The sequence below is a fragment of the Astyanax mexicanus genome, chromosome 10 (assembly GCF_023375975.1).
Source record: "Astyanax mexicanus isolate ESR-SI-001 chromosome 10, AstMex3_surface, whole genome shotgun sequence".
NCBI classification, from domain to species: domain Eukaryota; kingdom Metazoa; phylum Chordata; class Actinopteri; order Characiformes; family Acestrorhamphidae; genus Astyanax; species Astyanax mexicanus.
Window position 1 is genome coordinate 11,080,001 of NC_064417.1, and position 14,266 is coordinate 11,094,266.

The 14,266-nt window shown below is 45.8% G+C and overlaps 1 protein-coding gene across 2 annotated transcripts in view; it reads left to right on the top strand.

The window, feature by feature from the left end:
• spire2 (spire-type actin nucleation factor 2) overlaps positions 1 to 14,266 on the top strand; it is a 70,357-nt gene that overhangs the window by 27,198 nt on the left and 28,893 nt on the right. For both annotated transcript variants that reach the window (XM_049483974.1, XM_049483973.1), the window contains exon 4: positions 7,299 to 7,682. In XM_049483974.1, the coding sequence (XP_049339931.1) occupies positions 7,299 to 7,682 (384 nt within the window). The remainder of the gene's footprint in view (positions 1 to 7,298; positions 7,683 to 14,266) is intronic.

Consider the following 14,266-nt stretch of genomic DNA (forward strand, 5'->3'; position numbering starts at 1 on the left):
GAGGAAATTGTGGTAAACTGAGATGCTGGTGCTGTTGTTCTCCCACTGCACACGGTCACTCAGGTTTGTGGACGGTGGAGTGGGTGGATGCCAGTGTTTCAGGGAGCCTCCATGTCTATGTTACCTTCTGGCTCTCTGCCTTTAGTTAGGCTGTTTTATTTAGATCTGCCGGAGTCATTTGCCACACTCTGATAATGTTTTATATTCTCTGTTTTACATAAATCCAGTCAAAACTAATTCCATCTCTCTGCCTTCCTCCGAGTTACTGACTGCCCACCTGTCTGACCTGATACTGAGGGATGTTGGACCCTCAGGCTCTCATGTCCTCTGTCTGGCCAGACTGGAAGTTTCTGAAGTCAGCTCTTCTCCATCCACCACCACAGATCAGCTGCTCATCATCCATCTTACTCTATAAGCCATTAGTGGAGCTGCTATACACCTGAATATATAAAACCTATGTGGATGTATGAAAGACTTTTTAAAATTAATTTAAAAGCCATTTGACCAGTGGTAGGATGGTCCCCCCTTTAATGTGAGTCTTGGTCCTCCCAAGGTTTCTTCCTCCTCCTGCAGCTCTGAGGGAGTTTTTCCTTGCCTCCGCGCTCACTGGGGGTTCTGTATTATGTATATTCTATGTTTAATGTTTTGCCTGATTCTTTGTCCTGTGATCATGTTTCTGTAAAGCTGCTTTGTGCCAACACCAGTTGTAAAAAGCGCTATACAAATAAATTTGATTTGATTTGATTTGACTGTACACACCCACCACCACCAACCCACACACTGTACACACCCAACACCACTGACCACACACACACACACTGTACACACCGAACACCAATGACCCACACACTGTACACACCCAACACCACTGACCCACACACTGTACACACCCAACACCACTGACCCACACACACACACACACACACACACACACAGTACACACCCAACACCAATGACCTACACACACACACTATACACTCCCAACACCACTGACCCACACACACACACACACACTGTACACACCCAACACCACTGACTCACACACACAATGTACACTCCCAACACCACTGACCCACACATACACACACACACACTGTACACTCCCAACACCAATGACCCACACACACACACTGTACACACCGAACACCAATGACCCACACACTGTACACACCCAACACCACTGACCCACACACTGTACACACCCAACACCACTGACCCACACACTGTACACACCCAACACCACTGACCCACACACTGTACACACCCAACACCACTGACTCTCTCACACACACACACACACACACACTGTACACTCCCAACACCACTGACACACACACACACTGTACACACCCAACACCACTGACACACACACACACTGTACACACCGAACACCACTGACCCACACACTGTACACACCCAACACCACTGACCCACACACACACACACACACACACTGTACACTCCCAACACCAATGACCCACACATACACACACACTGTACACACCGAACACCACTGACCCACACACTGTACACACCCAACACCACTGACCCACACACACACACACACACACTGTACACACCCAACACCACTGACTCACACACACACTGTACACACCCAACACCACTGACCCACACACTGTACACACCCAACACCACTGACCCACACACTGTACACACCCAACACCACTGACTCACACACACACACACACACACTGTACACACCCAACACCACTGACCCACACACACACACACACACACTGTACACACCCAACACCACTGACTCACACACACACTGTACACACCCAACACCACTGACCCACACACTGTACACACCGAACACCAATGACCCACACACTGTACACACCCAACACCACTGACCCACACACTGTACACACCCAACACCACTGACTCACACACACACACACACACACTGTACACACCCAACACCACTGACCCACACACACACACACACACACTGTACACACCCAACACCAATGACCCACACACTGTACACACCCAACACCACTGACTGACTCACACACACTGTACACTGTACACTCCCAACACCACTGACCTACACACACACACACTATACACTCCCAACACCACTCACTCTCACACACACACACTGTACACTCCCAACACCACTGACCCACACACACACACTCACACGCTGTACATACCAAACACCAATGACCCACACACTGTACACACCCAACACCACTGACCCACACACTGTACACACCCAACACCACTGACTCACTCACACACACACACACACTGTACACACCCAACACCAATGACCCACACACTGTACACACCCAACACCACTGACTGACTCACACACACACACACATACTGTACACTCCCAACACCACTGACCCACACACACACACACACACACACACACACACTGTACACACCCAACACCACTGACCCACACACTGTACACACCCAACACCACTGACCCACACACACACACACACACACTGTACACACCCAACACCACTGACCTACACACACACACTATACACTCCCAACACCACTGACCCACACACACACTGTACACACCCAACACCACTGACTCACACACACACTGTACACTCCCAACACCACTGACCCCCACACACACTGTACACACCCAACACCACTGACCCACACACACACACACACACTGTACACTCCCAACACCAATGACCCACACACACTGTACACACCGAACACCAATGACCCACACACTGTACACTCCCAACACCAATGACCCACACACACTGTACACGCCGAACACCAATGACCCACACACTGTACACACCCAACACCACTGACCCACACACTGTACACACCCAACACCACTGACCCACACACTGTACACACCCAACACCACTGACTCTCACACACACACACACACACACACACTGTACACTCCCAACACCACTGACCCCCCCCACACACACACACTGTACACACCCAACACCACTGACCCACACACACACACACACACACACACACACACTGTACACACCAAACACCACTGACCCACACACACACACACACACACTGTACATACCGAACACCAATGACCCACACACTGTACACACCCAACACCACTGACCCACACACTGTACACACCCAACACCACTGACCCACACACACACACACACACACACACACACACACACACTGTACACACCCAACACCAATGACCCACACACTGTACACACCCAACACCACTGACTGACTCACACAAACTGTACACTGTACACTCCCAACACCACTGACCTACACACACACACACACACACTGTACACTCCCAACACCACTGACCCCCCCCACACACACACACTGTACACACCCAACACCACTGACCCACACACACACACACACACACACTGTACACACCAAACACCACTGACCCACACACACACACACACACTGTACATACCGAACACCAATGACCCACACACTGTACACACCCAACACCACTGACCCACACACACACACACACACACACACACACACACACACACTGTACACACCCAACACCAATGACCCACACACTGTACACACCCAACACCACTGACTGACTCACACAAACTGTACACTGTACACTCCCAACACCACTGACCTACACACACACACACTATACACTCCCAACACCACTCACTCTCTCACACACACACACACACACACACACACACACTGTACACTCCCAACACCACTGACCCACACACACACTCACACGCTGTACATACCGAACACCAATGACCCACACACTGTACACTCCCAACACCAATGACCCACACACACTGTACACGCCGAACACCAATGACCCACACACTGTACACACCCAACACCACTGACCCACACACTGTACACACCCAACACCACTGACCCACACACTGTACACACCCAACACCACTGACTCTCACACACACACACACACACACACACACACACACACTGTACACTCCCAACACCACTGACCCCCCCCCACACACACACACTGTACACACCCAACACCACTGACCCACACACACACACACACACACACACACACACACTGTACACACCAAACACCACTGACCCACACACACACACACACACTGTACATACCGAACACCAATGACCCACACACTGTACACACCCAACACCACTGACCCACACACTGTACACACCCAACACCACTGACTCACACACACACACACTGTACACACCCAACACCACTGACCCACACACACACACACACACACACACACACACACACTGTACACACCCAACACCAATGACCCACACACTGTACACACCCAACACCACTGACTGACTCACACAAACTGTACACTGTACACTCCCAACACCACTGACCTACACACACACACACTATACACTCCCAACACCACTCACTCTCTCACACACACACACACACACACACACACACACACTGTACACTCCCAACACCACTGACCCACACACACACTCACACGCTGTACATACCGAACACCAATGACCCACACACTGTACACACCCAACACCACTGACCCACACACTGTACACACCCAACACCACTGACTCACTCACACACACACACACACACACACTGTACACACCCAACACCAATGACCCACACACTGTACACACCCAACACCACTGACTGACTCACACACACACACATACTGTACACTCCCAACACCACTGACCCACACATACACACACACACACACACATTGTACACACCCAAAAACCACTGAACCACACACTGTACACACCCAACACCACTGACTCACACACATACACACATACACACACACACTGTACACACCCAACACCAATGACCCACACACTGTACACACCCAACTCCACTGACCCACACACACACACACTGTACACTCCCAACACCACTGACCCACACACAGACACTCACACACACACACACAGAGACTGTACACACCCAACACCACTGACCCACACACACACACACTGTACACTCCCAACACCACTGACTCACATACACACAATACACTCCCAACACCACTGACCCACACACACACTGTACACTCCCAACACCACTGACCTACACACACACACACTGTACACACCCAACACCACTGACCCACACACACACACTATACACTCCCAACACCACTGACCCACACACACATACTGTACACTCCCAACACCACTGACCCACACACACACACACCCAACACCACTGACCTACACACACACACACACACACACACACACACACACTGGACACACCCCACACCACTGACCTACACACACACACACACACTGTACACACCCCACACCACTGACCCAAACACACACACACACACACTGTACACACCCCACACCACTGACCATCCCCCCCCCCACACACACACACACTGTATATAACCCACACCACTGACCCACACACACACACACACATTGTACACACCCCACACCACTGACCCACACACACACACACATTGTACACACCCCACACCACTGACCCACACACACAAACACACACTGTACACACCCCACACCACTGACCCACACACACACACACACTGTACACATCCCACACCACTGACACACATACACACTGTACACACCCCACACCACTGACCCACGCGCACACACACACACACACTGTACACATCCCACACCACTGACCCACACACACTGTACACACCCCACACCACTGACTCACACACACTGTACACACTGTACACACCCAACTCCACTGATCCACACACGCTAACACACACTGTACACACACCACTGACCCACACACACACTGTACACACCCCACACCACTGACCCCCCCCACACACACACACACACACTGTATATAACCCACACACACACACTGTACACACCCCACACCACTGACCCCCCCACACACACACACTGTACACATCCCACACCACTGGCCCACACTCACACTGTACACACACTGTACACACCCAACTCCACTGACCCACACACACAAACACACACTGTACACACACCATTGACTCACACACACTGTACACACCCCACACCACTGACCCACACACACACTGTACACACCCAACACCACTGACCCCCCCCACACACACACACACTGTATATAACCCACACACACACACACACACACTGTACACACCCCACACCACTGACCCACACACAAAAACACACACTGTACACACCCCACACCACTGACCCACACACACACTGTACACACCCCACACCACTGACCCACACACACACTGTACACACCCCACACCACTGACCCACACACACACACACACACACACTGTACACATCCCACACCACTGACCCACACACACACTGTCCACTCCCAACACCACTGACCCACACACACACACACTGTATACACCCCACACCACTGACCCACACACACACACACACACTGTACACACCCAACACCACTGACCCACACACACACACACACACTGTACACCACTGACCCACACACACACACTGTACACACCCAACACCATTGACCCACACACACACACATACTGTACACACCACTGACTCACACACACTGTACACACCCCACACCACTGACCCACACAAACACACACACACACACTGTACACACCCAACACCACTGACCCACACACACACTGTACACACCCAACACCAATGACCCACACACACAGACACATACTGTACACACCACTGACTCACACATACACACTGTACACACCCCACACCACTGACCCACACACACACACACACTCTACTCACCCCACACCACTGACACACACACACACACACACACACACACACACTGTACACACCCCACACCACTGACCCACACACTGTACACACCCCACATCACTGACCCACACACACACTGTACACACCCCACACCACTGACCCACACACACACTGTACACACCCCACACCACTGACCCACACACACTGTACACACCCCACACCACTGACCCACACACACACACACACTGTACACACCCCACACCACTGACCGACATACACACTGTACACACCCCACACCACTGACCCACACACACACACACTGTACACACCCCACACCACTGACCCACATACACACTGTACACACCCCACACCACTGACCCACACACACACACACACAATGTACACACCCCACACCACTGACCAACACACACACACACACACACACACACACACACACACACACACACACTGTACACACCTCACACCACTGACCTACACACACAAATACTGTACACACCCCACACCTGACCAGTCATTAAAGTTAGTCCTTAATGCTGACCTGCTGTCTGCTTGTTCTTCAGCTGGTCCAGTCTCTTGGTGTGGCCATCTACCAGGCACTGGACTGGGGGCTGCTGGACACTGAGGAGAGGGAGCTAAGTCCACAGCTAGAGAGGCTGATCGAGCGCATGGTGGGTGGGAATGAAGGAAGAGACTCCAGCTGCTGTGGGAGACACGCCACCAAAGATGAAGGCTACAGTGGTCCAGAAGAGGAGGAGGAAGAGGAAGAAGAGGATGAGGGAAGCATGCGTGCAGTGCGCTCTTTCCGTCAGGTGATGATGCTTTGCTCCTGCAGGCTGCCAAACCCAACCCAGGCTCCAGAACACTATCAGTCAGTGTGCAGAGCTCTGTTCCTCGAAACCCTGGAGCTTCAGACCTTCCTTTGCAGGATCAGAGATGCTAAGGAGGTCAGTGAACACATTTGGTTGTGGGTACATGGTGGTAAATTAGGTGCAAGGCATAGTGTGATATGGTGTGTGCTTGGAAACCTGCATCCATACTGGTCCTTTTTTAAGACTAAAGACACGACTGTTGTAAATTGTTGGATTGAATTGGGTGGATGGTAAAGTATAAAGGTGTGCAGAGAATAGAATGTGGGATTTAGTTTTGGGGTTTTTGCTGAAAGTGATGCATGGCGCTGGGCTCATGGTGGGGGCAAGGGGGCAACTGCTCCTGACTTAAGGCTTCCGTGTCCTGAAGTGTCAAATAGAGTGGCAAAAATGTGTGTCATACTGGCTGCTCGTCTAGTGGGGTGAAAAAGTGCCACTAGTATTCTCCTTCTTGCAATAATTGATGATGTGAATACTTTGATTTACCCAGTGTCCATCTATGGGTGCCCTCCTGCCATAAAAACTGTGCCAATACAGTCATATGAAAAAGTTTGGGCACCCCTGATAATCTTGATTATTTTTAGTTCTAAATATTTGGAACAGCCATTTCAGTTTGATATATCTAATAACTGATGGACACAGTAATATTTCAGGATTGAAATGAGGTTTATTGTACTAACAGAAAATGTGCAATATGCATTAAACCAAAATTTGACCGGTGCAAAAGTATGGGCACCCTTATCATTTTATTGATTTGAATACTCCTAACTAGTGCGCTGTATTGTTGACCGATGCACAGTGACACCACCTGCAGCAAGAGAGATGCTGGAGCTCTTTGGAGGTGGTCTGTGGATTGTCCTTGACTGTTCTCACCATTCTTCTTCTCTGCCTTTCTGATATTTTTCTTGGCCTGCCACTTCTGGGCTTAACAAGAACTGTCCCTGTGGTCTTCCATTTCCTTACTTTGTTCCTCACAGTGGAAACTGACAGGTTAAATCTCTGAGACAACTTTTTGTATCCTTCCCCTGAACAACTATGTTGAACAATCTTTGTTTTTAGATCATTTGAGAGTTGTTTTGATGAGCCCATGATGCCTCTCTTCAGAGGAGATTCAAATAGGAGAACAACTTGCAATTGGCCACCTTAAATACCTTTTCTCATGATTGGATACACCTGGCTATGAAGTTCAAAGCTCAATGAGGTTACCAAACCAATTTTGTGCTTTAGTAAGTCAGTAAAAAGTAGTTAGGAGTATTCAAATCAATAAAATGATAAGGGTGCCCATACTTTTGCACTGGTCAAATTTTCTGTTAGTACAATAAACCTCATTTCAATCCTGAAATATTACTGTGTCCATCAGTTATTAGATATATCAAACTGAAATGGCTGTTGCAAACACCCAAATATTTAGAACTAAAAATGTTTAAGATTAATAGGGGTGCCAAAACTTTTTCATATGACTGTATGAAGTGTCTTTCGTGCCACGCTCTGCAGAAAACGTGTGCCAAATGTGCTGTTTCCAGTAGAGCAAATGTGATTGCATGCAGTCCTGTATATCAGTGCCCTACAGTTAATAAAACATGATTAAGAGCCTGGGCAGGTGCTCCTCTAATGGAAGCCCCTTTGAGGAAGAAAATGTGATGTGGTCCCATATAGTAAAGTTATTGGTGGAAGCGAGTTTAATTAATCCTGGTGACATAGGAGTAGGACCTCATATACATGTAGAAAAATTTTGCAAATAAATAAATAAATAGTCTAGAAAATTCAAATTAAATCACACAATGTAATAATAATAAAAATAATAATAATAGTAATGCATATATTTATTTATTTAATTGAATAAAATGTTATAATTTATTTTAAATCATATATTTTTTTATTCCTGAATCAATCCTTTATCCAGTGTACAGGCCTAAATCTACTTCTACTACAAGATTCTTAATCTGGCTGCAATCAATGCGTAAATGAATGCATTTAGTACTCAAGTATTCAAAAAAGATATTTCTTATGTTCTATTGCACAATTTAGATAAGTTGAATATCAATTTACAATGTTACAATGAATACATTAGAGGCATTACAGTATTTAAGCAGTTTATCAGTTTATTATGGAAAGAAATTAGTGCCAAATTTAAAGGCAAACACTAGGGTGGAAAAAATGTAAAAGTAATCCACAAAATGCATTTCTTTTCCTCACTAACATGCAGAATAAGTGCCAAAATGAAATGCAAAACTACTATAACATTACATTTCATTGCACTTGATATCTGTATTGAAAAACAATACACACTAATTTGCATTTTCAAAACCAAATGCTGAATTAGTGCCAGAATTAAATTAAATAGTTATTTAAACTTTAAACATGAACTCCTCCTTTCAATGTAATTTAAATGAGATTGCTTTTAAACTCTGACACTGAGAAAAATGTGCCACAATGAAAAGTAATAGCTCCAGTGCACTGCTTTAATGTCACTCAATCTCTGAACAGAAAAACAGTGTGTGTGGATTTGTATTTAAAGAAAGAAATGCTGAATTCGTATCAGAATTGCACTTAAAATGCAATCACCTCAACTGCATTGGGGAGTGGATTTTAGAGAAGACGGCCATGTTTTCACATTTAGCGGCAAAGACTTTCCCCAAAGCGTCAAACAGTGCGATGAGGCATGTTCAGTAGGGTTGTGTAGGGTGTGTGTAGGGTGAATGGATGTATAGAAGGTTGTGTAGGGTGAATAGATGTATAGAAGGTTGTGTAGGGTGTGTGTAGGGTGAATATATGTATAGAAGGTTGTGTAGGGTGAATAGATGTATAGAAGGTTGTGTAGGGTGAATAGATGTATAGAAGGTTGTGTAGGGTGTGTGTAGGGTGAATAGATGTATAGAAGGTTGTGTAGGGTGAATAGATGTATAGAAGCTTGTGTTGCAGCATTTTTATGCTGTCAGGTGCAGGGCAGAAAGACATTTCCAACACACCTTTCTTGAAGTCAAGGTCTTGAGTCTTCCAATAAGGTTTGACTTGTTTATTTGTCTTTCAGGCATCCAAGGGTTCATTTTTTACAGTTACATTGCCTGTCTAACATCCTTAACTAAAATGGACCAAAAAGGGGTGGTTGAAAAGCTGAACTGCTCCCACCCTGCGAACCTTCCTCCTGCTCCCACCCTCTCTGCCTGCCATTAGTTTGTGTCAGCCATTACATGCTGCCACCCCTTAGAGTCAGTGACCGGTATGCCCTCTAGAGCTGGTGGTGATAACTGCAGTTAGGCATTAAAGTGAAGTGAGGAAATGGTGGAATCAGTCCAAGCATAATACAAAATCAAAATAATCTACAGCATACTAACTCAAATCCTAACTAACACATTTACATATACAACTTGAATTTAATTTACTGTAAACATAAACAAATAATTTACCAAAAAATATATATTGGCTCCAACATCCGGCCCCTAATTGTGGACTGCGCAATTATAAAATAAATTAGGAGCCTCTTATCAATATCTTTAAGGTTCAATCAAAATCAATCATATATAACATTTTTATACTCATATTAAGTCCAATTTCTTGGTTGTTTCATCTGGTCTTCAAAGTACTTCCTTTATCGTTTGTTGGTTTTGGGGTCAGAGGTCTCTAGTACTTGACCCACCGTAGGAGCTCAATCTTTACCATTGGCTCTTTTCATCAGCAGCTTCCAAAAGTAAACATAGTTTACTAATTGGTCTATGAAGTACATTTGTTTTAGTTTTAAGCAACACACTTCGAACAAGTCCTTGAGTGTCGGGGAAGGTTTTTATAACACGTCCCATGAGCCATGTGTTTCTTGGGGCAGTGTCATCTACTATAACCACCACATCTCCTACCATTAGATTCCTTGTTGTTTGCTGCCACTTGCATCTTTGCTGCATAACAGGAAGATATTCCCTGATCCAGCGTTTCCAAAAGAGATCAGCAATATACTGTACTTGCTTCCATCTTCGTCTTAGGTATAAATCATCTCTTTTGAAGAGACCAGGTGGCAAGACTGGCTGTGCTTTTAATGAAAGCAAATGGTTGGGTGTTAGAGGTTCAAGATCATTGGGATCATCCGAAACTGTGGTTAAAGGGCGATCATTCATAATGGCCTCTACTTCACACATAACTGTCTGTAAAGATTCATCATCAAGAATCTGTTCTTTTGTCACTGAATATAGAATCCTTTTAACTGACTGTATAAGTCTTTCCCATACACCACCATGATGAGCACCATATGGGGGGTTGAATTCCCATTTCACTCCTTGCTTTGTCAGAGCAGTTTGGATTTTATCATGGTTTAGTGCTTTCAGAGATTCTTCCAGCTCTCTTTTTGAGCCAACAAAATTGGTTCCTTGGTCTGTTTTAATGCTCAGTACTGGACCTCTTCTGCAAACAAATCGTCTCAGGGCATTGATGTTTGAGTCTGTGTCCAAGGAGCTTGCAACCTCGAGATGAACAGCACGTGTTGCCAGACATGTAAAAATGACTCCATACCTTTTTACCTGAGCACGGCCTCTTTTCACTTTTATTGGACCAAAGTAGTCGATACCCACATGAGTGAATGGTGGTACACATGGGGAGAGGCGGTTTTGGGGGAGATTAGCCATTTTTTGTTCTTGTGGTTTAGCCTGAAATCGTCTGCAGATTACACATTGCTTGATTATTTTTCGTGCTAAGGAATTGGCACAGGGAATCCAGTACTGCTGTCTGAGTTTTGAAAGCATGTGATTTCGTCCAGAATGACCAATTTGTTCATGAATGTTTTTCAGGATAAGTTTTGAGATGTGAGACGTTTTGGGCAAGATTACAGGATGTCTTTGCTCAAGTGGCATGGCATTTTGTGAAGTCGTCCTCCTACTCTCAAAAGTCCGCTGTCCAAAAAGGGATCCAGTTTGATTACAGGACTGGTAACTTTAATATGACCCCTTTGATATTTAAGACATTTAATCTCTTCTGGGAAGTTCTGCTGCTGAACATATTGAATTATTCCATGTTCTGCTTTTTTTAAATCTTCAACCATGAGGTAACATGGGGGTCTTGGTTTTACCTGGTTGGTGATTATCTTTCCTTTGGACAACATTTCTTTTAATCTCAAAATCCATGCAACAGCTCTTTTTAATTTATTCCACTCAGAGTAATGTTCAATCAACTTGCTGGTTGGACTTTGATCATCAACTACTGTAATGTTTACAGTTACGTCCCTTTTGACTTCTGGGTCTTCTTCTGGGGATACAGACCCTAAATCATTCAATATTTTGGGCCAGGCACTTTCCTCCTTCAGTAGAAATGTTGGACCATTTAGCCAACGATCAGATTTCAAGAAGGCTTCCACATTGAGACCACGAGAGGCATCATCTGCCGGATTTTCTTTGGAGTTTACATACCTCCACTGAGTAGGCTTGGTCAGATCATGTATGACAGAAATTCGGTTGGCCACATAAGTGTGAAATCTCCTGGTCTCATTATTTATGTATTTCAGTACTGATTCACTATCAGTCCACAGAACTGATTTATCCAAATTTACTTGCAATTCACATTTCAACATATGGTCCATGTGAGATGCTAGTGTTGCTGCTGCAAGTTCTAATCTTGGTATAGTGATTTTTTTAAGGGGTGCCACTCTAGCTTTCCCCATCACAAATGCGACATGTACTTCACCTTTCCTGTTTGTGTACCTCAGATAGCTTGCTGTTCCATAACCGGATTCACTGGCATCACTGAAATGATGTAGCTGGGCCGTCTTGACTCTCCCAAAGCCTTCTGGTAGCATGCACCTACTGACTTGGAAATCAGACAGCTGGTTAAGTTCTAGCAGCCATTTTTGCCATGTTCTGGCTAGAGCATCTGGAAGGGTTGTATCCCATTCATATTTCATTTTGCATAACTCTTGGAGTATCTGTTTAGCCTTTAGGATAAATGGCGCTAGGAAACCTAGTGGATCATAAACTGAGCTGACAACAGAAAGGATAGCCCTTCTTGTGACTATATTGGTTCTTGGATTGATTTTAAAACTAAATGCATCATTCTCTACATTCCACTGAATGCCTAGAGCCCGTTCTACAGGTAGTTTGTCTCGATCTAGATCCAGTTCTTTTACTGGTTTACATTTGTCCTCAGCTGGAAGGGTTGCTAAAACCGCTCTGCTGTTACTGATCCACTTTTTGAGTTTAAATCCTCCTTCAGCACAAGCATTTATCAGACCTTTGGTTAGAGCTTTAGCCTTCTGTTCAGATTCGACAGATCGTAAGCAGTCATCAACATAAAAATTGCATTTAATTGTACTAATGATTTCTTCGTCATATTTACCAGAGACATCATCTGCTGTTTTTCTCAATGCATAATTGGCGCAACTCGGGGATGATATGGCACCAAAGAGGTGAACCTTCATCCTGTAGTCCTCTGGTTCTTTGCTTGTGTCGCCATTTGGCCAACATAAGAATCTCATGAAATCGTTTTGATCTGGAGGAACTCTGACTTGGTGAAACATCCCATTTATATCTGCCATCAGTGCTATCCGTCCTTGACGAAATCTAAGTAGAACACCAATAAGAGTGTTGGTTAAGTCTGGACCTTGGATTAGTTCTTTGTTCAGGGAAGTACCCTGGTAGGTAGAGGTGCAATCAAATACTACACGAAGGTTTTTCTTGCGTTTATGATAA